The sequence below is a fragment of the Triticum aestivum genome, chromosome 5B (genome assembly GCF_018294505.1).
Source record: "Triticum aestivum cultivar Chinese Spring chromosome 5B, IWGSC CS RefSeq v2.1, whole genome shotgun sequence".
Lineage (NCBI taxonomy): Eukaryota > Viridiplantae > Streptophyta > Magnoliopsida > Poales > Poaceae > Triticum > Triticum aestivum.
The window spans coordinates 408,490,071-408,517,483 of record NC_057807.1 but is presented as its reverse complement, the minus strand read 5'-3'; the positions used below and the strand labels follow the sequence as shown (position 1 = coordinate 408,517,483).

The 27,413-nt window shown below is 43.9% G+C and overlaps 2 protein-coding genes across 2 annotated transcripts; both read right to left on the bottom strand.

Moving 5' to 3' along the window:
* Positions 1 to 12,664: 12,664 nt before the first annotated feature.
* On the bottom strand, positions 12,665 to 17,595 carry LOC123116242 (zinc finger MYM-type protein 1-like). Its single transcript, XM_044537227.1, has 3 exons — positions 15,516 to 17,595; positions 14,995 to 15,427; positions 12,665 to 13,429 (listed from the first exon to the last, which is right to left on the bottom strand). Exons 1-2 carry the CDS (start codon positions 17,586 to 17,588, stop codon positions 15,014 to 15,016), a joined length of 2,487 nt encoding a protein of 828 aa, XP_044393162.1. The 5' UTR covers positions 17,589 to 17,595; the 3' UTR covers positions 12,665 to 13,429; positions 14,995 to 15,013.
* A 4,242-nt stretch (positions 17,596 to 21,837) lies between these two features.
* Positions 21,838 to 25,867, bottom strand: LOC123112136 (peptidyl-prolyl cis-trans isomerase NIMA-interacting 4). Its single transcript, XM_044533061.1, has 4 exons — positions 25,581 to 25,867; positions 25,245 to 25,354; positions 22,269 to 22,411; positions 21,838 to 22,036 (listed from the first exon to the last, which is right to left on the bottom strand). Exons 1-4 carry the CDS (start codon positions 25,729 to 25,731, stop codon positions 21,994 to 21,996), a joined length of 447 nt encoding a protein of 148 aa, XP_044388996.1. The 5' UTR covers positions 25,732 to 25,867; the 3' UTR covers positions 21,838 to 21,993.
* Positions 25,868 to 27,413: the final 1,546 nt, after the last annotated feature.

Here is a 27,413-nt window from a genome sequence, read left to right as displayed (position 1 = left end):
CGAGACGAGCGACTCGCCTGGGTGTGGGCCGCCATTATCGCTCTCTCCCCCATTCGGCGGAGTGGGCGGTTTCTTCTTCCCCTCTCCCTCGCCTAAATCGCCCCCAAATCGAACCCTCGCTGCTGCCCAAATTCATCGTAGTTCGCCACACATCGGTTCTCTCGAGAGGCGTTCGGCGTCGTGGGTGGCCGGTGGCTGGAGTTGCTCTACCCCGCGGTACGCTGGCCGCGGGGAGCGGCTCTCGCTCGTGAGCTCGGCGATCGCGCAGTGCTCGACTCGCGGGGGTGGCGGACGGTTGCGAAGTGAGGCTGGCCTCATTTTGTGCGGTGGCGAAGGAAGGAGAAGGTATGTTGACGCGATTCTTAACCCCCATCCCTGCTCTCATCTCTCCATTTCTGGCGATGGGAGTTTCTCCCGTTCGTGGCGTTCTGTCTAGGAGCAACTAGTGCTTCTATCGATTTGCTAGTCTATTTTATGGTCGAGGTAGTTTTTCCCCCGTAGATCACGATGTGTTCGGCAGCAGCATTAGTTAGGTTAGGTACTGGGTATGAAATCCCCCCCTTAATCTCCATATCCGTCCATGTTTGTTAATGTGAGCGCTGGATTTGTGTGATTTTGTGGTCGGACTAGTTTGAGGGCTCGTTTGGTAAGTCGAGATCCACCCGGGATCCCCTTAATTTCCCTGGGTAGAAAATCCCGATCTCAGCACACCAGAAGAATTTTCCCCATCTCTCCACCTATCCCCGATGGGATTTGCTTCCCTGGGAAATATTCCCCGGCCTACCAAATGAGCCCTGAGGGTTCATGTCCTCCCTCATCCCCCACTTCACCCCGTGCAGATGTTGTTTTAGCGTTTTTTGCTGTTGATTTTTGTAGCAGGCAAGTTTATCACCACCACCAGGCAAGTCATGACACGGGGTGTTAGTAGGGTTTCTCGTGAGCGAGCAAGTTCATGTGAACCGTCAGGCAATTGTATGGCACACGGGTGTTTTGTTAGTGTTTCCTGGGACCAGGCAAGCTAATGCCATTTGTCAGGCAACTTATGTGCACACGGTTGTTATATTTTTTGTGTTTTTACTGGTCCGGGCAAGTTCATGTCAACAGTCAGGCAACTTATGGCAATGGTTTTTTTTGTGTTTGATACGAGTGACATGAAATCTTCCACCGAGATTCAGATAAAATGTTTACAGCAAGGTGAGAAGTAAACTAGGATCAATTGTTTGTAGGTTGATGATTGGCCAAGTTGAATTGCCAAAAATTTCACGTTCAATGAATGGAAAAAGGGAGCTACTCCTCCTATGCCATTCATTCACGTAGGTAGGCGACCGACCAAGGGAACAGGATCCCTGCGGTGGCGCGAGTGAGATCGAATCAACCTCACATCTCACTTGCAATCAAAATTTGATAGGCTGCGAGGTTTGTACAGCATTTTACACGGGCCCTGCTGTCCTGTCCGGGACCCGAGTTGTACCATACTCACCATGCCACCTATTTATATCCACGTTCCTCTCACTCTTCTTCTGGACCAGGCAAGTTAGTGCCATTTTGTCAGGCAACTTACGTGCACACGGTTGTTTTATTTTTTGTGTTTTACTGGTTCGGGGCATGTTCATGTCAACAGTCAGGCAACTTATGGCAAATGATTTATTTTTTGTGTTTGATAGGAGTGCTGATAATCAGACTTTTTCATGTTGATAATCAGATGATTGCTAGATAACGAGGCATTTTCATCCTAATATTCAGGCAATTTACATTCTTATAATCAGACTTTTTTCCATGGTGACAATCTTTTTGGTATGTAACTGCTTTTTTAAACTACTTTTTTTACAGGTAAAGATGACTAAACAAAGTAAAAAGTGTGATCAACAGCAATCAGCAGAGTCACCGCTTGGCTCGGTTCCACCTCCCTCTCCCGAAGCCGAACGGGGGGTATTCCTTCTGATTTTTGCTACGTAAATAGCATTTTCGGTTTGGTTGCTATTTTTTTTGTTAAAGAAATTTGTGATTTTATTACAGGCACCTACAGCAGAAGAGCAAGGTGCTTCAACAACTCATGTTTACAAATGCAAGCGCCAGAAGCGGGTCATCAACCGGGGGAAGCGGCCTGCGGATATTGATAGCAACGAAGCAGAACCAGTAGGAGGTGATTATGAAGCTGATGTTACACAAGATGAATAACCAAAGAAAAAAACGGAAAGTGACTGAAAATGAGTTATCCCTCCCCCTACCCGCCTTCCTCCCACGACCATATGACTACAAAGTCTTTGTTTTCTGACCAGCAAGTTCGTTTGCGTTTTTTACCTACTAGCAACTAGCAAACATTACCGTCGGAACAAAATGTGGAGTTGCATTTCATGTTCTAGTTTTCACACATAAGTTGCCTCCATTTTTCCCATATAGCAGCAACTCATGCAGTACATGCATCTCAAATCCTTTTTATTTTTCTAAGCTAGGTGGGAGGCAACTTTTTTGGTGGTCATGTCCCGGCAACTCATGCTACATGCACACCTAGCAAACAGTACCATGGGAAAATCTCATATTAGGACGTGTAGGTTGTAGGCAACTTTATGTGATCCATGCACCAGAAAGCACCAGAAGTTTAAGCACACATAAAAGCGCCAGAAGTTTTTGTACTAGCAATTTGTTGAGAACACAAAAAAGAGCAGCCAAGTTCTATGGTATGTTTAAGCAAAAACAGTGTTGGCAGTGAGCAACTTTTGTGTTTCTGTTCGCGCTAGAACTTCATGTATGAAGTGCGAAAGTGTGTGCAACTATAGTGGTTTTTTAAGCAAATCAAATGTTTTCAACAGCAAGTCGTGTCAGTACATGATAACTGTTTTCGATTTTTCTTTCTCCAACTTTTGGCTGATGTATATCGAGAGAAACCTGTTGATGTTTTTTTAACTTATTAGATATGCTTAAGCAAATCAGTGTCGCCAGTAAGCAACTCATGTATATGCTTTTTCAAAAGCGTGCCCCCCATGTTTTTTGCTCTTGCAGTAGAAATAACTTTAGTTTGTCAATTTTTCAGGGTCCTAGGAATAGGTCATCACCTGCAAGGCTTTTTAAGTTGAACAAAGATCTCGATGAAGACCAAAAAAATGTTATCAGAGGCATAGACTTTGGGGGCTTGTTGGATATCACAGCTACAACCATGCCCAGTGATCTCAGCCAGTGGATCATGAAACACCACGACCCAGAAAAGTCTCAAATTGTTATACCAGATAGAGGCAAAATACCAGTAGATGAAGATAGTGTTAGGAGGATTTGGGGTTTGCCCAACAGTGACAGGAAAGTATGTTTTGAAATGAATCTAGATGTTATAAGGGAATTCAGCAGTATTTTCAAGATCGAGGGAAAAACGCCCCTACATTGACTTCATGGTGTAAAATGATTGAGAAGATGAATGGGGCGTGCGATGAAAATTTCCTGCGTGCTTGGTTGGCTGTTGCATTCTCCTGCTTCCTTGCCCCAACCACAAGCTTGAGCATCTCACCAAGGTGTTACACTGCTATTCTTCACACAAGTGTTATAAAAGACACCAAGATATGCGACTTTGTTATTGATCAACTAAGATTGGCATTCATGGATTTTGGTGACAACAAGAAGGCTGTTTGCTGCCGTGTTTTCCATCTAGTTGTAAGTATGAGGCAACTCATTTCTAATATGTTTTCTTTTCCATAGTTTTTCCTTTTTCAATGCAAGCACGAAAGAGCCATGTGTTTCCTAATAGTTTTTGCAATTTAAATTTTCTATTTGGATTCATTGGATGTTGATGAACCAATACCTGCTACGCTTCCAAGGGCACGCATCTGGAATGATGATCTAATAACCAAAGTCATGAAGAAAGACAGGAAGGGTCCAGGAGTGTATGGCAAGCTGCGTGTAAGTTCTTTTCATGCAAGAATTATTTAATATCAAATCACACATTAAATTGCAAAAAACAATTTATAGGTTAGAAACAGAAACAGGTTTGTATACAAATTATGCCAAACACATTGTTATAAGTTTAGGCAAGCCATAGTATTAGGACCAACATAACCTGCCTGTGGAAGAAACATATGATTGGGGGTAATAGTTTTCCTTTTCCAAGTAGTACAAACACATTTGGATGTTGATTACATTACAGTACTTGCCAAAAAAATTACATTACAGTACTTGCCTGCAATAGAACAGGACTTGCATGCTTTACATTAAATTACAGTACTTGCCTGGAAACAGAACATAACTTGCCTACATTTTTAATTTTGTTGTTCTGTATTGTACATAGCAAATAACCTAGCTAGATACTGTAACTATGACTGTTATGTTTTTGCCATTTTTTCAGACAATAATGAGAAACTTGCTATACAATAGTGGGAAATGTGTAGTTCATTCTGTCAGTTTTTCCAGTCCAAAACAGGGCAACCTTCATAATGTACTACTTTCCTTTTTCTTTGATCAAAACATAGCAAATCCAAAGTGAAATCCAAGGCAATTTATACTATAAACATAGGCAGGTTATATTACTACCTATATGGCGTTGATCATACGACGTTCATTTATTTTTTCGCCTTGCTTTTAGTTTTGATGAAACCAGCTCAAGACTGAATTTTCACGGTGTGCAAACGACAGTTTGTTTGGAAGCTTGGACCACGTTTCAAAATTCGTTGCAACTAGGTTGCCTGAAAGTTACGACAATTATGTAAGTTCCAATAGCAAGAAAGTCCTTTATATGTTTTCTCACTGCATTTTGGATTTTTTTTGCTCCCAATGAGTTTAGTATCTGACACACATTTATGTTCTTTTGTTTTTGGTGTGCAGAAGCAAAATAGGATAACATGAATGGTCCATGAAATGTGCACTGAAATGTCACATGCTATCGGGAAGCTCGTAGTGGGCATAGGGAAGCTTGACGAGGGGCAACCTAGCTCAAGCAAGAACATAGACATTAACCCACAGGCAAGTGAACATACCAGTTCTCGGAGGAAGCGAGCAACACCTAGAGTGATTGAACACGGCTCAAGTGAGGATAAGGAGTCATTCAAGTCGGACGAAGAGAGCGAGGATGAGGACGACGACAAAGACAATGAATCAGAACAAGACAGTGGTAACTCGGGGAATGACAGCGGAGATGACAGTTCAGATGATGATGATGACAACACCAGTCATGGAGGCAATGTCAGACACAATTCTGCTGAGGATGATGCCAATAAGGAGAGTGAGGAGCCACATGAAACAACAGAAAACAAGGGCAACAGCGGCAAGGACAGCGGCAATGTGCAAGGAAGGAACGACAATGACCCCCAAGTTGATGAGGAAGAGGTAAACAAGGCCGATGTGCCGCAAAGCAAGGCAGCTGAAGATGACGAGACAGAGAAAGTTGGTGAATATGAGGACAATGAGGACCAAGTCAAGAAGTGTGGAGGCAAGAAAAACGATGATGGAAATGGAGATGATGAGGACCATGGCGGAGGAGCCAATACAGGAGGATGCAGCAGGACAAACAATTCTGATGGAGATGAAGGAGAAGGAAGTTCAAGCAGCAGCGGGGATGGCGACTCTGGATCAAATTTCTTTATCAAGCAAAATGACAACAAACAACAAGCATGAGATGCCACAGAAACATTTTCCGTTATAGATTTTGTCAAGATGGAGTTCAAGAAGAAGTGGGACCCCTTTCAAAAGGAACTTGAAGTGACACAAGTGTTTGATGGGCGGAAACCCCACTCATATGCGAGCACATTATTCGATCAAATGGTGTTTCGCGAGGAGGAAAGAGAAATAGGCATCAAAATCAATCCTGAGGAGTTATGCCCCCCCCCACCAAGACAGACTGAACTCATGCAAGCAGTTTATGGAATAAATCTGCCGCAAGCATTTTCTAAGAAAGATTTACTGTCAATTGCACCAAGGAAGCAAAAGAGAGTGTCGTTCAACCTGAATCCAAACCCTGTTGCAGCTGCAGAAAGGATGGAACCCACTTGTCTGAAACCATCACTCAAACATAGAGGCCAAACTAAAAAAGTTCAACAGGCAACTATGTTGGCTAACAAGGCAAGTCAAGCAAAATGTCAGGCAACTTACAGTGTTCAGAAGCCGGTTGAGCAAGGCTGCAAAACTGGCACTATCAAGCAAGCAAGTTCAATGGGGAAGTTTCCCACCACAGAAGTGAAGTTGCTTGATGAGAACTGACACATTGACAACTTTCTAGACTCTGGTACAAAACAACAAGGACAAGTGGATGTGTTTCCTAGGTCTGTTGCAAAGTTGTCTGCAAAGAGTCCTCAGGTTGATCCTGTGCAAAGGAATGATGCAAAACAAGCAGTGCCTTTCGAGAAGTTGCCCAACAATGTTATTGAGTTGCCTGCAAGGAGCCAGCACCCTGCCACTTCATACATGACTGGAGGAATAAAACCAGTGCTAGAGGAGAAGTTCCCTAGCCCTGTTGCTGTTTTGGCTGCAAGGACCCCTCAGCTTGCGAATTCATCTATGATGGCTGGGAAACAAATAGTGCCCTTGTCGAACCCGAACTCGCCTAATACTATTGCTGACTTGCCTGCAAGGAACCACCAACCCGCCACCTCAGATATGACCGGTGAGAAAAAACAGTGCCAGAGAACAAGTTGCACGACACTGAACAGATGATGCCTGCAAGGACTGATGTAAGACATGTAGGACCGGTAGCAAAGTTACTGAAGACTAACCTGAATTTGCCTCCAGCACACTTCCAAGGTGATGCAAACAAGGAGAACTGGCCACCAGTACCACACAAGCAGCAAACTGTTGATATAGACAAAATAAATGAAATTATAGACAAGTGTGTTGCTCCAACAAATGCTCCCTTCCACATCCCACCATAGAGAATAGTTGAAGAGCCAGCCAACAAACTCAAGAGTAGAAGGGTGTTCGGGATGTGCGATGACTACTGCCCAGCTCCAAGTTTTGGAGTGATTTTCGATGAATTGGAACCTGTCCTTGAGGAAGGAGATAAGGACATCAACAAATGGGATGAAGTTCTTAACATGCAAACAGAGAATATCGCAACATCGAGCATAAGAGAAGTAATAAACCTTGATGATGATGTGTGGGATGCAGAGGAACTAGAGGCAGCGTGTGCTGAAGCAGAACGAAGGGGGAAAGAATTAGTTAATTGTGCTATGTTCAGTACACCAGAGAAAATCATCAATGAAATAGATGTGGGGTCAGGTGGTAAGTTTTCTAGCAGTAGCAGTTCAGGGGAGGTAATTACCAACAAACTTGAGAGGAGGCTCATCAAGCCATTAGCATCTTTGAGCTCACCTTTCACGGGCATTGACAACAAAAAGGAATCTTATTGCAAACCCGAAGTCAATCGCTTATATGCATCTGTTATTTTGCACGCAAGGCACAGTGCAGAAGAATCACCCGATACGGATAACAGGTATGTACCATCACCGTCTTTATTGTTTGTTTTTTCAGGCATCTACAATACTCATGTATAGGCAAGTTTACTTTTTCATGCTTTATTTTTGTCATGTGCAAATTTATTGTACAGCCCAAGACTCATTGAATTCGAGGGATACTTTGTAACCTTGAGGGAGCTCGCGGAGTCCATGAAGTGTGGTGGTTTCGTCATTTTGCATGTTTTCCAAGTTGGGTTACAAAGTATAATTTACAACTTGCCAGCTAACTCAAAGAAGGTTATCATGCGAGTTAAATTCTCGGTAAGAGATGCACCCTACAGTGGCTTTTTTTCCCTTGCTCCCCTTCTTGATGGTGATTTGTACTACAACCAATGGAAATTTCATCTTTCGTTCTATGTTTGTCTATCTGTTTTCTATAGGTCAGGTTACAACAGATGATATGGAATACAAAAGAGATTACTGTCAGGTTTAACAAGTCAAATCACTTGGACCGAAAAGACATGGTGAGTACACTATTTTTTCCTTCTTTTAGTCTACTGGCAATTTGTAACAAGCTGCAACTACTTGCTTCAAAAAATAGAAGTTAACAAGCTGCGACTTTTTCTTTGCCCTGTAATTACCTAAACCACTAGTTGCCTCATCATTTCTGGGAGTACTTGCATCATCATCTTCCAAAAATTCTTGCCTTGAATCTAGTTGGCAAGTTGTTTATGTTGTTCTTGTAGAATGACAAGTCTAGCCCAAATTTTTAGACAACCACAGACTTAACCTTTTTTATTCGATGCACTTTTGCTTCAGGAAAGAACTTGTGTAACATGAAACTCAAGAAAAACCCCAAACTTGCCTGCTATGAAACGTGTAGTTGCCTCAATTGTAGTTGTAAGTTGCTTGCTTATTTTGAAGCAAGAATTACATGATCCAGTAGTTGCCTCATCAATTACAAGTAGTTGCCTCATCATCTTACAAGTTGTTGCCTCAAAATATAGTTGGCAAGTTGTTTATGTTCATTTTCCGTAGAATGACAAGTCTAGCTCAATTTTTTAAAGAGATTCAATCTTAACCTTTTTATATTTGTTGCACCTTGCTTCAAGGGAAGAACTTCTGTAACATGAAAGTTAAGAAAACCACAAACTTGCCTGCTATGAGACATGTAGTTGCCTTAGTTGTAGCTGTAAGTTGCTTGCTTTTTATTTTTTGCTTGAATTTCTCTGAACCAGTAGTTGCCTCATCAATTACAAGTACTTGCCTCATCATCTTGCAAGTTCTTGCCTCAAATATAGTTGGCAAAGTTGTTCATGTTGTTTTCCGTAGAATGAAATGTCTAGCTCAATTTTATAGATAGCCTCAGTCTTAACATTTTTATATTCGTTGCACCTTGCTTCGGGGAAAGAACTTGTGTAACATGAAAACTTAAGAAAACCACAAACTTGCCTGCTATGAAACATGTAGTTGCCTCAGTTGTAGCTGTAAGTTGCTTTGCTTTTTTATTTTTTGCTTGAATTACCTGAACCAGTAGTTGCCTCATCAAAAATTGTTTTGCCCTCTTTTCTTGTTATGAGTACTTTCTTCTCAAATTGCCTCATTTTTTTATCTGAATCTCATATTGTTTTCCTGGAAATGCTTTTCTATCCAGATTATGTTTCCTATCCTAGAGAACATTGACCAAAAAAAACAGTATCGGGGAATCATTACTGAGTGTTCAATTTGAACATAAGGGACAAGAGGTTTGAAGTCCTTGATTTATGGAGGACACTTGATAATCCTGTCTTGGAAAAGAACGCTAGGTTGATAGCAGCAGCTGTTCGTAGTTTATGGGAGCATCATTATGGCCACTCACGTGTTGTGCTGGATAAGTTTCCGCTAGTCAACATCGATATCCGAGGCTAAACAATGAGTAAGCAACTTTTCCCAATATCAATTATTCAGAAACCAGTTTTTACTTATGTGCAGTTTCTTAAACAAGTTTTTCTTGCCTCCTGTGTGTTACAAACAACACTGATTGTAGCATTTACGGGCTGACGAACACCAACAAATGGGTTGCTAGGGCTGTTCCAAAATACGAAGCAAGTGATATTCCAAATATCAAGAAGCAGCTGACAAGCACCTGGGTCTCAGATATTCGCAACAAAGCTCCTTGGAAGGAAATCCTAGAACTACCATAGGTATGTTTATCACATCTTCCTTTTTTTGCACTCATTCGAATTTTGCTATTTTTTGAACAGCAAGTACCTATGGGATCATAGTTCATTTACTTGTTCAAAGTTGGAATGCAAGAAATATTTTTGAAACTAGACAAACTTATTTAAGAATAGCAGGCAAGTTGTTATAGAAATGCTAGAAAATAGTGCCTCCGTTTTGCGAAAATGTTTACCAACTACTACTTTGCTTAAGCAAGGGAAAGAAACGTATATATGGTCGCAGCAAGAATAAATGAAAAATCAACACCAAGTATCAAACCACACCACAAATCAATTCTAAGTTGCCCAAAATGTCAATACAGTTTTCATGAGCTTTCTCATCGAACAATGAAAAAAAAACTTGGGGGCGTTTTTTCACTCCATCCTCATTTGGTTCCCGTTTTTTCGCTTCCTTCTTTGGCCTTCACACCAACCTTACCTCACAGCTTGCTGCATTGTGGTCAACAGAACCACAAAAGCTACATTTGTTCTTCCTTTTGGGGTGTAGTTCCAGTGCTGATTCAATTCGTTTAGACTTCGCTCTCCCTTTCGTGTTGGACTTCGGTGGGTCCCTTGGAATTGTTGGAGTAGGCGCAGAACCTCGAGGGCTGTCAAGCTGCAGTGGAACAGGAGCACCTGAGCCTCCAGCACCCCCTGAGGGCGGCGGCGACGGAGGAGCACCAGTAGTTGTTTGCGTATTCCCACTACAAGGTGGAGCAGGTGCTTGCGCCGAAAACGATGGTGGCTAAGGAGGAGCATCAGTAGCTGTTTTCAGGCTGAGTGCATCTGGCACGCGTAGCCACTAGAGGCTTCTTTTTCTTGGTCAATTTTAGGCGTGTAAGCTCTGTTCGAGCTGCACGCATATGCTTCTTCAGAACTTCTGCGGCAGCATCGGATGCACAGGCAACTTTGGCCAAGCTTGCAAAATCCATCTGCAGGTTCGTATGTCGCATTTGCCTCTTTGACAAAGGGGGCATTTCATCTGCTTGTTCTTGGACAGCGGGGGGGGGGGGGCATCAGGAACTGCTAGGGGAGTCCACCTCCGAAGAATGTATTGCCTTGGTATTTCATCCACTCCAAGGTGGGTAAATACCTTCAAGATATGGCAGCAGAGGATACCATCTCTGTCCATCTTGCAGCACTCGCAAGTGTAGTTGCCTGCATCACTTTCAACTGACACAAAGTAGTTCCTGTCCCCATATTTAGCAACCCGTTCCTGATTAGGTTCAAGCTCATATAAATGTGCACCCCGGGGGCATACATTGTACCTCCCAATCATTTCAAACTCATTACGAAACTTTTTGTACAAGTCTCTAGTGTATGTTTCGTACGCCTGCTTCTCAATGGGAAAAGGTGACCACAAATCAGTTTGCAAGTGCTCTGTCCTATAATCTTGTGCACCCTCCCGCACAAGCACATGTGTTTGAATCTTTTCATACTGATTCACAAAGTTTAGGATAGAGCCATGTGGGTTCACATACCGCTTCAGCACAGCATTGAAGCCCTCGCTTCTTTGTGTCGATTGCAGGAATGGGTAGAACCGATGCTTGAAGTAGCACGACACCCATGTTGCACGGTACTCGTAGAGTTTGTCAAAGTGTGTGCCAATAGCAGCCTGATATTTCATCATTAGAGCAGCCCATTTTGCCTCAAATTCTTCCGATGTGAAGCTAAAGTCTACACATGTGTTGAAATCCTTTGACAAACCAGGGTTCCTGCCCAACATTGACCCGAGCTTCTCTTGAGCTTTTTTCATGATGTGCCAACGACATCGTTGATGCACACTTCTAGGGAAAATGTTCTTAATTGATTCAACCATTGCAATATCTTGGTCAGTTATGATGTTGTCAGGTGCTCGACCATTCATTGCTTCAAGAAATGCCCCAAACAACCAATCGAAGCTTCTTTCCAACTCGTGCCTAACAAACCCACACCCCAACATGATCGACTGTCCATGGCGATTGATACCAATTAATGGCGCAAATGGCATGTTATACATGTTTGTCATGTATGTTGTGTCAAAAGAGACACAATCATGATAAGCCTCAGTATATGCCCTACGTGCTGCTCCATCAACCCAGCACATATTGACAACCCTATCCTCCTCATCATATTTGACCTTGTAGAAAAAATCAGGGTCATTTTGTTGTTGATCCTTGAAGTAGGCAACTGTCTCAATCATATCTCCCTCCTTTGTGTCAAACTTATTCAAGCCTGATTTCAGATTTGATATCGCTTTAGTTGTGTAAGGCACAATTAGCTCCGAACCATAAAATTCAGACATGATGTTCATCATACGACTTGCAACAAAAGGCAGCCAAAAAAATCAGGCTTCAATGCATAAGTTGCTCAAGTTGCATACACATCTTGCTTGACATATAACTATCAGGTTGCCTATCCTAGCAGAACCACAAGTTGCTCAATTTGCATACACAACTTGCCTAACCTATAACTGGCAAGTTGCCTTCCTACTAGAGAACCACAAGTTGATCAGGCTACATGCACAACTTGCTTGTCATATAACTGTCAGGTTGTCTACCTAGTAGAAGCCACAAGTTTCTCAAACTGCATACACAACTTGCTTGACCTACAACTGTTAGGTTGTCTACCTACTAGAGAACCACAAGTTGGTCAAGCTACATACTCAACTTGCTTGACCTATAACTGTTAGGTTGCCAACCTAGTAGAAGCCAAAAGTTGCTAAGGCTGCATATGCAACTTGCTTAACCTATAGCTGTCAGGTTGCCTGTATTTTTTTGGGTTGCAACTAGGTGTTGCAGCTATTCTTCCAAGGTTTCCTATTAGAACCAGAAGTTGCTCAAGTTTGCCTACATGTCTTGCTTGACCATATAGTTGCAGCACAGGTTGCCTACCAAGTTTTACAGTTTGCCTACCAAGTTGTCAATGTGACTATGTTGGAGCACTAAAACAAGTGTAGTAAATGCAGAGTGTTTTTTTTCATGAAAATGTAAATGCAGGTTTTTTTGGAATGCTAATGTAGTAATGCAAAATGTATTTTTGAAAAGTGCACACACCAGTGGTCAAATTACAATTATGAAGATTTTTCAGGAACAGTTTCTCTTCTGGAGGGATCCCTTGGTGTGATCGAAGGTACTTACTTAGTGATGGCTTGTTAACCAATGCATGATTGTGTTCAGCAATAAAGAAAACCACCTCCCACCGACCATCCTTTAGCTTCACAACCATCCTTGCTCTGCATCCTGTCTGCGCTATTGTATCTCGCTTTCTTTTCTTGGACTTCTTTTTTTCCTGCACTCATCATCAAGGAAGACAATCTCATCGTCTGCACCATCTTCTGCATCTCCATTAGTGTCCTCAATCACATCTAGGGCAGGGACAGTTTCCGCACCTCCATCATCAACTTTTGGTTTTCGAAACTTATTGCAAACAAATTGTTGCTTCTCCAACTTTCCAGTTTTTGTGTTTTTCCTAGAAGTGTTCATCGAAAACCCAAGTCGGAGAGCATAGGCATTGTACTGTTCTTGAGCACACTCAAGAGTATCAAACCTCATTCCTATGAAAGGCTCTCTTGGTTGGGACCAAGCTTCATCGTCATTAACATTTCCCACAACCCCTTGTGCAATAGTTCCACCTGTTTCACCAAACGTCGTTGTGTCATCAAAAATGTCGCCTTCTGTCTGCATAGCTTCTTCAGGCGCAACAGGAGCATGTTGGGTACTCATGGCATTAGGCGATTCTCCTACAACCTCATTGTAGACTCCACCGAGTTATGGGGCATTAGGCTGCGTGCAGTACATGGGGTCTTCAACTCCAATCCCACCCGTAAAACGCACTTCAGAGTGAGCATCATCAACAGGCAATTCGTTTAAGTCAATCATCGCCAACCTATTTGACAAAAAAAGCAAATAATGATTTTACAGGCAACTAATAACAAAAATGAAGGCAACTCTAGAAGCAAATGTACAAAATAGATTTCATGAAAATAATGAATGTTCATTTTCTGGCTTGCAATAATATCCTTTAATCTCCTTCATCCTCCAACAGTGACTCTTTTAATGTTTTCTGTTTTTATCCTTTGTTCTTTATTAGGGAATGCGAAAAGGCGAAGACATGGTTTATGATTCTTCATTTTTCTTCGTCTCTGCTGAAGTTACAGTGGCACATATATCTTCACTTTCAAGTGTACAATATGAAGAAGGCAGAAGAATGCTATGTAGGTTTTCTTTTTTTCATTAGCATTTTGTGGTGGCGTGGACCATATGTGATTATGTGTTTCGAACGTGTGTGCTTGGACATGACACAGCTTTGTATGACTCGTTTGCAGAACATCTTTTTACTACTATGTTGTTCGATTGCCTAATGTCTCATAGCTTTTTTCTTCATTTCTGCCAAAGTTATATCAGGGTTGCCACAGGTTTTTGTATAAAGGTTTTACAATTACTAAGTACCATTTTTTATTGGTAGTATGACTATGAAGCTGGCAAAGAAGTCCAAAAAGAAGGCAACTTATTAGGTACTTCTTCTGCCTATCTCTTTTTCTACATTACTGAATAAAAAGGTTTTATTTTTACAGATCTTGCCTGTAGTAGAACAGGACTTGCCTACAATGTATTACAGTACTTGCCCACATTTTTTATATCACAATACTTGCCTACAACCGTTTGGCCCGAAAATACTTGTCAGAGAAATGGATATATCTAGACGTATACTAGTCATAGATACATCCATTTTTATCCATCTCTCCAACAGGTACTTGGGATGGAAGAGAGTACACTACTTCCATACAGTGCAATTTTCTCTATGTTAACAGATATCAAATTTGGTATTTTGTATGCAATTTGCAGGAAACTGTACGCTACTTGCTTATATACATAAGTTTTTTTTGTGTAGGGTGTGCATCCAAACCTGACTAGAACATAGCTTTTATACAGTTATGTATATTTTCATAGTTTTTCTAACCAAAACCCGTGTTGTTGATGCCAAACAGGACCTGCCTCCTGATCTGATCAAGTTGCCCACCCCCACATACATGAAATTTCATACGTGATCTTCAACATTTCACAATGACCAAAAAAAGGAAGGCATCTTTATTAGGTACTACTATCTGTTCTTCTACCTATCTTTTTTTGCATTACTGAATTAAGAAGTTATATATTTTTAACAGTAGTTGCCTGCAGTAGAACATGACTTGCCTGCATTACATTACAGTACTTGCCCAAAAAAATTTATTACAGTACTTGCCTGCAGTGGCGGAGCTAGCATTTGACATCAGGGTGGTCCGCCCTAATTTTTTTTATAACTAATATGACATGTGAACATTCTAACTAATTATCAATAGCACATGGAAATAGATTAATATGGTCTTACGAACACACTAAAATTCTCAATTAATTTTCAGTTTTGCATAAAGAAGCCTACATAGTAAATAGTACATGGACCATAGCACATACCTTGAGAAGTTCAAAAAGACTATCTTTCTGGCCTACGTTTTTGCATTGCCATGAAGGTGTCAATTATGTCATCTTCATTCACCTCGAAGAAAGCATCCCTCTCAATGTATGTGACTAGGCAATCATCCAAAAGACTATCACCCATCTTATTTCTCAACTTGTTCTTGACAAAACTCATGGCAGAAAATGCTCTCTCAACATTTGCCGTTGCCACCGGGAGAATCAATACCAATTTTAAAAGCAAGTACACCAAATGATGAACTATATGTCTCCCTGTTTGGACAAGCTTAACAGAGAGATCAACAAGATTCCCAAGGCCTTGAAAGTTCTCATCATTTCTCATGTCATCAATATAGTTATCAAGTTGTAGTTCAAGGTGTATCAAGTCGGCACTTGAAAAGTCTTTGGGATAAAAATCAGCAAGTCTTCGTACCTTGTGTGCATCAAAAGAAACAAATGAGTTAAAGAGATTATGTACCAATTTTGTAAGCAATACAAAATTTAGAAGCAAGTTTGCATACCTTTTGTGCATCAAAAGCAGCAAATGAGTTGGCGGGATTCAAAGCAGACATACAAGATAGCAGCTCCATATTGATCTCATCAAACCGATTTTCAAGCTCTTGACTAATTTGATCAATGACTCCAAGAAAAACTTCTCTTCTAAAGTGATCATCATTTGTTTGGGGTCGAGCAAACCGTGTTGATCTTCCATAAGGCACATAATTATCTTCCATTATATGAACTTGAATGCCATGCTTGTTACAGAATAGTGTGACCTTTTGCAAAAATGCATCCCACCCATTATCCCTAAGCTCTTGTATTCTACTTTTTGCAGTTCTAACAAGTGCCATTGCAGTAAGAATTTCTTGGTCTCTTCTTTGCAAACAATCAGACAAATCACTTGTGTATCCAAGAATGACAAGCATCAAGTGTGCATTGAAAATAAAGTCAAATGACTCAAACACTCCAACAATAGTATGAATTTTGGGCCAATCACTTCTTTGTGAAGCATCTTGTCCAAGAGTTATGAGCACATCACGGATTGTGGGATACATAGCAATAATGTTAAGAACAGTTTTGTAATGAGAGCCCCACCGAGTATCACCAGGCCTAGGTAACCCCATCTCTTGATTCAAACCACTCCCGGTTTGTAACTCACCACATTCAAGTAGTTTCAGGATATTCTGAAGTCTAGCATCTCGAAGCATGTCATGACGCTTACAAGACACTCCAATAACATTCGGTAATAAAGACACTCGATCAAAAAACCACACACAATCATCATTTCCCTTGGCAACAGCAACAAGAACTAGCTGGAGTTGATGTGCAAAACAATGAATATAATAGGCAGAAGGTGACTCTTTCATGATCAATGTTTTCAATCCTTTAATTTCTCCTCTCATATTACTAGCCCCATCATATCCTTGCCCACGAATTTGTGTTATAGTCAAACCATGATCAGTAAGTAAAGTTTCAATTGCTTCCTTAAGTGACAATGAAGTAGTGTCACTTACATGAACAACTCCAAGAAAGTGCTCAGACGGCCTCCCTACTTTATCAACAAAACGCAAGCATAAAGCTAGTTGTTCTTTATGTGATACATCACTAGACTCATCAGCTAGAATAGCATAGTGCTCATCACCAAGTTCATCAATAATTTTCTTTCTAGTAAGTTGTGCACAACATTGAATAATCTGATGTTGTATCTGATGAGATGTCAATTGGCAGTTACCTGGTGCATTCTTCAAAACATACTTATTCACCTCCTCACTATTTGCTGCAAACCACTTCAATAGCTCAAGGAAGTTTCCTCTATTGCTAGACTCTTCACTTTCATCATGCCCACGAAATGCCAATCCTTGATGAAGAAGAAACTGCAAGCATCTAAGTGAATACTTCAACCTCATCTTGTAAAGACGCAGATCCTCACTGTTCACCTTCACAAAAAGATCATCAATAGCTGCACGAGGATTCACAAATAAGTTAGATCTCTCTTGAGCTGCATTATGCACACTTGATACGCAACCAACATGCTTAAGAAGAGCATCCTCTCTATTCCAATTACTCCAACCACCATCAGTAAATGCATTAGTTCCCTTACCACTAGTTTTTTTCTCTTTGAACAAGTAACATACAAAGCAAAATGCAGATTCCTTCTTGGTACTATATTCAAGCCAACTATGATTATGAAGCCACAAAGGATTGAATGAACGTTCTCTACTCCCAATTGTTCTTTTCTTAAAGTCATGTGAATAAGGTTTGAATGGCTTTTTAAGGATATATGCTCTTCGAACTGCGTCTTGATCATTGATAGGATAACTTGCAATGGGTAGCCTGTCCCCAGGATCATGTTTAAGACGACTAAAATCATAAACCGGTGGTGATGGCGGTGACACATCCTCAGTTTGCTCTATGGTCACATTTGACATAGACAATGTTGGTTCTTCAATTTGCTCTTCGATCACAACCGGCATACACACAACTTCGCGAGTCTGCTCTTCAGCCACATTCGACATATTCTCTGCTTTCTTCTTCTTCCCTATCTTCATAGCTTCTCTTTGAAAAAGAGAAACAATGTCTGCTGCCCTCTTCATTCTTCAACAAATCTGTAACAATACTACTTTCTATCAGTACTGCTTCCTATGATCCTATCACTAAAGCTAATTGAGGCGGAACATAATGCAAAAAAGCAAACCCTAAATCATAAATTAGGGGTAAATCATGGATTTGGGGTATTTTTTTTCAGTACCTCACCTCACTGCAGCCGGATTTGGAAGGGGCGAGGCCGCGAGGGTAGGGTCGCCAGGCAGTCGCCCGACGAGCGGCGGCAAGGGCGCAGCTGGACTCCGGCAGGCGGTAGCCGGCAGGGGCTAGCCGCGCGCGCAGGCGCAGGGAGATGCGCCCGGAGCCCTGGACCGAGGGCCGGGTGGGGCGGCGGGCGGGCTGGAGAAGAGGCGGGAGGCGGCCGGCGGGAGCTTCCTCGGCGGCGGCAGGGGCGCCAGGCGCGAACGGCGAGGCGAGGCGGCTATCGGGGTCGAGGCCTCGAGCAGGTCTGCAGGTGCGTCGGGGCGTCGGGCTGTTTTTTTCGATGTGGACCTGGTTGTTTATTGGGTTCTTTTTTTCTGGCCCATTTATAATCTATAGGTATATGGGCTGTCTCAGAATCCCAGGGTGGGCCGCGGCCCACCCTGGCCACCCTGTAGATCCGCCACTGCTTGCCTGCATTACATTCCAGTACTTGCCCAAAAAATGTATTACAGTAATTGCCTGCAAACAGAACATGACTTGCCTACATTTTTTTAGAAACAGCTTTTGCATTGTACACAGCAAATACCCTAGCTAGATCATAGATGATCCTAGATGAAACAACTTTATAACTTGCTTGCAGATGTATTTTAACTTGCCAACCATGTGGATAAAACTTGCCTACAACCATGTGGGTGCCACAGAACATGCTTCCAGATCTGACTTTCTAACCTTACGGATGCTAATGTGTCTACAATTCTATGCATCCTCCTCTATTTTTTCCTACATCTTTATGCTTTTTTTGACTTGCAAATCCTTATTTTTGCTGCAGCAATGAGGGAGGCAATGAGGGAAAGGACAAAGATGGACATACCAGCAGATGTAGGAGAGGGGCAGAGGTAATGGGGAGGGGTGGGGGCAAGAGTTTTCTGGTAGCTGCTGTTGGATTTTTGGGGCTGGGTCAAACTTCAGCTGTAGCCATGGAGCTCTGGATCCAGCAACAATGGTGCCCTTGGGGCCAAACGAAGGAGGGGGAGAAGGAGAAGCAGGGAGAAGGGTCCAGATGCGTGGGGCAGGTATTGGGCAGCGGCTCTGAGGTTAGCGTAGGGTGGACGCTGGTTTTGGGCACCGGCTCCCAGCTGCGTTGATCCGGTCCTTGATTTGGTGGGGACCAAATCTTTGTCTGTTGCGGGCACGGGTGGTGGTTTGGACAGCGGGCGCGGGTGGTGGTTTCCTTTTTTGTACGACAACTGGCATGGGGGGTTTCCTTCTAAGGTGTGTGCCACGATCAACAATCTGGCACCCGGGTGCCAGCGAGTCGCTTCCATTTAGATAATGTGTACATTGTAGACCCATATGATTACCGACTACACTGACACGTACTGAATGCTCAGTCAGCCACGGAGCTTTAAGATTGACTAAATTGTGTGTGTCAGTGCCAATAAAAGTGCTGTCTCGACTCTCAAGTAGAAAAATAAATTATTTTTAGGACACACACATCGTTAAGCATGTGTTCCTAACTACCAAACCAATGGTTGGTTCTTATTTGGAGTTTTTTTTCATCTCGAAACATCCACAAAGTTATGATATCAGTTGACACTTTGCCTCCCTATATTCGAAGGAAAAATACATGGGGTAGTTACCTCATGTCCCATATACTACCATCTGTAGTATATAAACTACTTTATCCAAAATTCAATTTGGCTCCCGGGTGCACATGTTCCCTCGCAAAAATTATTTTTGAAATGTCAAAAACATCCCAACAAAAATTCTATGTGGAAGTTTGCATATGTTAATGGCTCTTCTCCATACAGAAAATTAAATCTTTATATCATGTGCCAAAGGAAAATAATTCATTCATTATTAGTAGTACATCACTAGACTTTTATTATTTATTTATTTTTGAATGTTTTCCAATTAACTGGGATGAACATATTTTTTCTTCGTAAGGAATGCGTTCATTGCACATGCACCATAACTATTTACGGCAAGCAGGCCAGAAGAATGTGGTTGGGCAGGATAAAACCAATGTTTTCTTTGAATTTTCATTTTTTTTTGAATTTTTTTTTGATAAAACCAATGTGATCCGTTTATTCATTTTCATACAGAACTTGTTTTCGCTAGCTGTGCAAATGCAACTTAGTTTGACATTGTAATGTAGAGCAGACGTGCTTCTCCTATACCAAGTGGTGTTGTGAGAATCGGAACCTTCATCAATTTATAAGATAAGAAAACACTTCAAATTCCTGGCTTCCACAGGTTTTCCGTATGTAGCATCGTTTTCGGGGGCTGCTAGGAATCAGCCGGATGATTTCCTAGGGAAATCATCCGCCTAGCTAGCCGTCCGATCTGGACGAGCACATGATTCGGGATCAGGTGCAATGTGAAGAGGTAGCCTAGCCTTTTATGGAGGTGGCCGTCTGATCGTAGCACAACTCTGTCTTCCCTCTCTGTTCTTCCATCGAATAGACGCAATCATCCACCATCTGTATCACCGAGCAGCAGCTTCCATGGCATGAAATCTATTTCAATAGAGCGTATGATATCGATGGCCCGAGGTAGAGCACTCAATGGGCTAGGGTGGCCCCCATTTCGCTTTACCAACCCCAGGGAAACTCCAAATACAAGCCGTCATCTTTAATACAGACAGACTGATTGGGTGCTAAGATCCAAAGTCAAGAGGGAAACAGCCCAGATCGTACGCTAAGGTCCCTAAGCAATCACTTAGTGGAAAAGGAAGTGATCGAGCGATGACAACCAGGAGGTGGGCTTGGAAGCAGCCATCCTTTGAAGAAAGCGTAATAGCTCACTGGTCTAGCTCCATGGCACCGAAAATGTCTCAGGGCTCAAGTGATTCACCGAAGCGAGACCTTGAAAGCAGCTTAACGGCAGCGCCGGTGCTCCATTGCAACCCTGGCCAAGTTTCGACGACCCTCAGGCGTGCTTCATTGCAACTCTGGCGGCGCTCCTTTGCAACCCCGACCAAGTTTCAACAGCCCTCCGACGTGCTTCACTGCAGCTCCGGCGTGCTTCACTACGACTCCGGCATGCTTCACGCAGCTCCGTCGGCGCTCCATTGCAGCCTAATGAACCCGGTGGCGCTCCATTGGAGCTCCGGGCAACGCTTCATTACAGCCCCGCCGCTGTCGCCGATGTTTCACCGCAGCGCCACGCCGGCACGGTGGGCTCCATCACAGCACCCATCAGCGCCCTCGGCGGAGCATCACTGTAATGCCACCACCGCGTATTGGCGCTCCATCGCAACATCGGCTGCCCCCACCGTGCTCCATCAAAGCGCCTGATGGCTTGCAGCAAAGCTTCACTACAGTGCCACCACCGGCACGGTGGTTCTCCAGACCCAGTGCGACGGCGACGTGGTTGGTACAACGAAGCACGCGACGCGACGGACGGATGCTGCGGCACAGCATGACGACGACGAGATGTTACGACGCAACACGCAGTGGTGATGGCGGATGCTTCGTCGCCTCTTCCTTGCAGCAGCTGCAAGGGGGTGGTGGCGGCAGTTCCAGTGGTCGCTGGCCAAAGTGCAAAGGAGAGAGGCAAAGAGCTGCTGAAGGAAAAAGGGGAAGAAGATGAGGGGGCGGGTGGAGGAGAGAGCGCTGGAAGGGATAAGGTAGTGAGGAAAGCGGTGGGCTGAGGGGAGACACGTGCCGTGTGTACGAGACGGTTTAAAGAAACAGAAAATCATCCGGTTGATTTGAACACTTTTCCTTTATAAAGATATACTTTCATCACCCTCCAGCAAAGCGCAAAGGGACCCATTCAACTTAAATAGAGATGAGCATCCGCTGAACTAATGGCCACCCAAAGGAACACATCCCTTTTCTTTCTTCTTTTTACCGTAAAAGAAGAACACAAGCTAAATCTCAGCTTATCCCAAACATATACTCCCTCCGTTCCTAAATATAAGTCTTTGGAGACATTCCACTATGAACCACATACGGAGTAAAATGAATGAACTACACTCTAAAATGCATCTATATACATCCGTATGTGGTTCATAGTAAAATCTCTACAAAGACTTATATTTAGGAACGGAGGGAGTATATCATACCGGGTTACTTGTAGCAAGCACAATTTCCAAGTCACTCTGGTTTGGGACAGTATAATAGTAGCTTGAGTACACATGTCCAGGCACAACGCTTATTCAGTCAATAGACAAGACATGGGGGGCATTTGCATCCCATATTATCACAAGATGCTTGCATTCCAAACCTGAAGCATACTTTCATATCAGTTCTTCCTGCCTTCACAGAGGATGAAGTGGTACCCATGCCTGCATAGGAGCAAACAGACATTGTGTAAGTATGTGGAAAAAGCTGAGGTAGATGATTAGTGAGAATTTAAAGGAGCAAACATCTTCAGGTAATAATCCAGGCTAGGATCTGAGCATTTCTCTTTGTCCATAAATCAGTAATATAGCATCCGAAGTATTAGTCCAAAAGGAGCATTGCTACTGCATGATCTACAAGCCAAGTATGGAAGAGAAACAGTGATAGTTCACATACGTAGACTTGAATGGTGCACTAGTAGCTCCCACAGGTGTGTTAAACGCAACCTCCTGGAAAGGACCAGCCATTTTACCACGTGGGAACCATCCAAGATCCCCACCTTTCTTTCCTGACGGGCATTCAGAGAATTCTTGGGCTACCTGCAGTATCAGAACAACAGCTACATAAGTCAAATGAAATATTATTCGTGGTGTTTAAAAGCGTACGGAATACAGCATACAGTCTACAGGCAACAAGTTTAAGAATTGTACTGTACACAGCAGAATATTAAAAAAAATTCGAGAAAACGCAAAAGAGTTTGCGTTTCATTTCATTGAACAGGAAGAGAACAGCAGTACAGGTACAACCTCCCAAGAGGAGGGACACACGCACACACAACATCGTCCTCACCAAACGAGCAGGCGAGGAGGTGCTACCAACTACAGACTGCAACTACGAAAGGTCTAGCCTTGTCCAGCCTCCAACCATGAACGGCAAGGTAACTAGACTCAGAGCCTCAAGGCCGCGTCACAGCCGTTGCCAGGCGCCTCCAAAGAAGACCGCATCTCCAGGGCTGTCCAGGCCAACGTACCTTCCACCCATAAGTGCCTAAGAGATGGCAGGTGGATGGCAGGACCCAACCAGGACTAGTGAAGCCATCGTCTTGGACATGCCGGCGCCGGCGTACATAGCGCCCCGGACGCCCACGCTCTATGCTGAAGTCCTCATCACAGCATCGCATTACCAGCAAGCCTCGCCGGAAGACCGGGGAGGCCACCATCTCCAGCTGCCGCATCGGGGACTCCAAGTGCGACCCAAGCAACGCCTTCAAGAAGGGAATGGCGCTGAGACGCCACCGCTGCCTTGTCCAATGAACTGGACCAAGGGTTTCCCCCGGTGCTCGAGGAGAGGGTCAGTCCGGGCCATGACAGCGCCTCCATGGAGGTTACGGCACCCTCAGGTGTCGCCGTTGTCAGCGCAGGCCATCGCCGCGCAGGGATTTCGCCCCGGCCCAAGACCCGAAACATAGCAGACAGGAGATGGGGAAGCAGACCGCTGGAGAGGACCATCAGCACAGAGAGGGAAACCACGTGTCGTCACTGTCGATGTAGGGAAGCACCGGCCAGCGCAGAGCAGCAGCCGCCGGATGGCTGCCAAACAAGGCCAGCCACCGCAGGGGGTCGCGTCGAGCAAGGGCAGTGGCGCCGTCGCGGGGACCTGCCACCTGCACCTTGCTGCCGCCGACCATGGCCGCTGCCGCGGTGACCCGCAGCCTCCGCCACCTGGATCCGCCGGGGCACAGCCAAGCGGCCGCAGCTGCACGCCCAAAGGGGCACGCCGCGCCGCCCGCGTGCTCGCCACGCCAGGTCCAGAGGCCCGACCCTCTGAATCTGGGGCCGCCGTCGCGAAACCCTAGGTCCGGAGCAGCACGGCTCCATCAGCCTTGTCGAGCCCCACGCTCGAGGGGGGGAGGCAGCCTGGGAGCGAAGCCCCGCCGCCGCCGGATCCGCCAGGTCTTTGCCCGGCGGGGAGCACCGGCGGCGGCAGGGGGGAGGGGGAGGAGGAGGGGAGGGAGTGCTCGAGGCTGCGTCGCCTCCCGAGTCGCCCGTGGGGAGGGCGACGCGTGGGAGGGGGCGGCTTTAGTTCTTAGCAGAATATTAATTTGAAAATGAAGGTAAATTTTCTAGGTAGATAGTTTTCCGTTTGATGTCCTGTACATAACTGGACCAGGTAGCAGTCACAGGCATGTCCTTAGTAATTCACAAACCTCACAGAAGGTGCATTCACAACTATGACTAACACCTGCTCTCAGCAGACTTTTAATCCATTAGCATTTACCAATTGTACTCCCTCCGTTTTTATTTACTCCGCATATTAGCTTTGATCAAAGTCAAACTTTGTAAACTTTGACAAAGTTTTTAGACAAAAATATTAACATATACTATTACAAATCAATCACATTGGATTCATTGTTGAATACACTTTCACATCGTATAAATTTGCTATTGTAAATATTCATACTTTTTTTTATAAAGTTGGTCAAAGTTTATGAAATTTGACTTCAGTCAAACCTAATATGCAGAGTAAATAAAAATGGAGGGAGTAACAGATATTCACAGATCCAGCATTTACAGGCAAGGCAAGTAAGTATATTACTAGATATCTTAGCCTGCCAGTTTTCAATTTTCAAAAAACCCAGTTTGCAGCAGAGGGATTTATTCCAACTTCAGCACAATCAACACAGTATTACAAAGTAATATCTGAGAAGAAGAAAAAGAGAGAATTTGTTGGTTACTCGTTTCTTAATGAGAACAGCTCGATCCTGACTTAGTAAAAGTTCTCAAGGTCGTCTGGTATAGTCCTTTGGTTAGCTACTCAGAAGATCAGGCCTATTAATGGTCTGGAATTGGCATCACCACTAGGCAGTACTAATCATATATGCCAGTTCTCCAACCATGCCTGGCAATTTTTGCTACCAGTACCTTTTGCCCCATCAGGGTCAACTATAATGAAATAGCTCAATCTCAGGCAACAATATGAACATGCAACAGGATTAAAAATAAGCAATTTTTTACTTGCTTCACATAAACACTATTTGTAGTTCTCAATAGACGACGAGATTGCTAAATTACCACACAGGTCATATGAATTCAACACAGGTGACAATGCATCCAACTTTCAGGTACCATGACCAAAGGAGTTAGAACCATACATGAAACAGAACATGTAACACATTTTGTGGATTGCTTTATCTAACTGCAGCAAAGGAACACCTCTGGTTCGGGAGGTGCAATACAGGTAAATCATAGAGCCCTAAATGACATCTCGTCAACAAAAACAGATGAAAAATGCGTGCAGAATGCAAATTGCAGACAGTGAATTCCACTGATAACTGAGGTTCAGTCAAGTCCTGACTAATCAAGCATCTTCCTTTAAGCATACTACATTAAAAGCTGAGATGGATTCAGGAGGGTTTGTCGATCTGCCGCTTACCTTGGCAAACTCAGCAGGAGGGACCTTGTCCCCGTTGTCCAACCAGCCTTCCTGCAGCTTCTTGTACGCCTCATTGATCTTCCCCTGCTTCTCGCACAACACGTGCCTAGCTGCAAGCACAGAACAGCAACGCAACAGTTACCACAAAAAAGGCTCGAGATCCAGTAAGCCTTCACTCAAGCATCTAATCTCAACCTCACAGCCCTGCTAATTTCTAAAACGAAGCATCACAGGCGAATCCAGCCACCCCCCCCCCCCCCCCCCACACACACACACAACGCGACCCTAAGATTCTCGTCCTAATCTCGCGGGATCGACAGTTGGGATCCGTGATACCTTTGACGAAGGTGCAGGTGCCGAGGTCGTCGCCTCCCTTGCCGCCCTTCCCCTTGCCCTTGCCTCCCTTGGCGCCTCCGGCGTCGTCGGATGAGCCGGCCGCCTGCTTGCCCTTCCCCTTGGCCTCCTTCCCCTTCCCGTCCTTCCCCATCCGCGCTGGTCGAGCGGACGCGAGAGCTGAGAGAGGGTCTTCGGTTTAGAGCAAAAACCCTAGCTAGACTGATGATTGGGTCGAGATTGAGATGAGAAGAAGGTCAGGCCAGGCGAGGAAGACGAGACCAAAGACACCAAACCTGGCCAGATGGGCCGGATGGCCCGGCCGCACGCCAGCTACACGGCCCGTGCCGCGCCCCCAGCCCAGGCCCACCCCCTCCCGCGGTTACACGGTCAACCGCATCTAAAAAGAAAAAGGTTACACGGTCAACGTAAGTGGAGTTTACTGACCGCTCAAAAAAAGTGGCGTTTAGTGTAAAAAAACTTAAGTGGAGTTGACTATTGTGCCATGCCAGCATTGACAATGGAGTTGATTATTTTTTTTAGCATTGACTTGTGGGTCGGACATGTCATAATCGGGTTTAAAACCCCCAAACCGGCAACCAACTAAATGTGGTAGTAATTTTTAGCGGATTTTTAGCATCCAACTGGTAGATTTTAAGAAAAAAAATGGTACTTCCTTTGTAAAGAAATATAAGAGGATCTAAACGCTCTTATATTTCTTCATGGAGGGAATAGTTTTTTAGGATACATACTTGGAAAGTGGTAGTTTTTGGCTAATTACTCCGGATAGCAGTTGCAGTCGTGTGTCAACCCACAGAAGAAAAGACTAAATTTCTCCTAAAAGGAGGATGAATTGTTGTGTGAGACATCGTTGGTCACTAGTATCGATCGATTTCAGGGCACATAGAAAGGGGCACGGTGTTTTGGCAAAGCATGCATATTTGGTTTCACGAGCAAAAAAACACTACGATCCCTACCGCAAGGAAGTGATCCCGTCAACGCAATTCAAAGTCGCCCAGCCATCGATGGTACAACATTGAAGTGGGCATCAAAAAAAAATTGCGGCTTTTACAAACAAGTGCATAATCGGTGGCCATGTGGCGTTGCAATCCAAGATCACGTAAGTTTTGTGGCTTGTTGATCTATGTGTTGGTCATTTCATTGATTCGATCAATGTTGCAACTTGTTGACCATCCATTGTTTTCTTTTGCTAGCATAGCATGTACGTGTGTGCACGTTATACCTCAGATAGAGTAAAAACACTTCATCGATATGCATATGGTTGAAGTTGAATGGGCGAAGCAAGTGGACCATCTTGATCGCCAATTTCATCAAGACCACCATGATCAATGAAGATGAAGGTGGTTTCCAACCGTTCCAACACAAGATGGACTTGCTTCGGCCAAGAAGGTGATTAGAATGGGCGACGACCAAGATGACGGAGAAGTTCAAGAACATTGAAAGTGCAATTGTCACTCAATTACATTTTGATGATTGACCACAATATGATTTGTGAGGACTAATGTTGGTTGTCAAGTTTATTTCAGGACATTATCGCCTCTTGTGCGTCGACGGACGTCGGTAACCCTATCAAGACCAAAAAGAGAAAAGATGGTATTCGTTGTCGGCTTGAGAAGTTTTTTGGTTTATTTTCGAGTCATAGGAACATTCTTACTATCAAGAGGGGTTGCTATGATCTCAGAGTTGGGGAACTCAAAATTCTCTCTTCCTTCTATTTCATCCGTTTCGGGCTTTATCGGGAGTTTCTCCATTTGCAGGGGGCGCCTCCTTCTCTTCTCCACATCCTCTTGCCCCTCTCTGATCGGTGCGGGTGCC

Bases quoted from the DNA above. Each gene is read 5' to 3' on its own strand.
- LOC123116242 (XM_044537227.1), bottom strand. From the start codon at position 17,588: ATGAAGAGGGCAGCAGACATTGTTTCTCTTTTTCAAAGAGAAGCTATG. The intron at 15,428-15,515 runs GTATGCAAACTT...GATGCACACAAG, and splicing joins CTGCTTTTGATGCACAAAAG to GTACGAAGACTTGCTGATTT.
- LOC123112136 (XM_044533061.1), bottom strand. From the start codon at position 25,731: ATGGGGAAGGACGGGAAGGGGAAGGAGGCCAAGGGGAAGGGCAAGCAG. The intron at 25,355-25,580 runs GTATCACGGATC...CTGTGCTTGCAG, and splicing joins CACCTGCACCTTCGTCAAAG to CTAGGCACGTGTTGTGCGAG. The intron at 22,037-22,268 runs GTATGTGAACTA...GCTCCTATGCAG, and splicing joins AGTGCACCATTCAAGTCTAC to GCATGGGTACCACTTCATCC.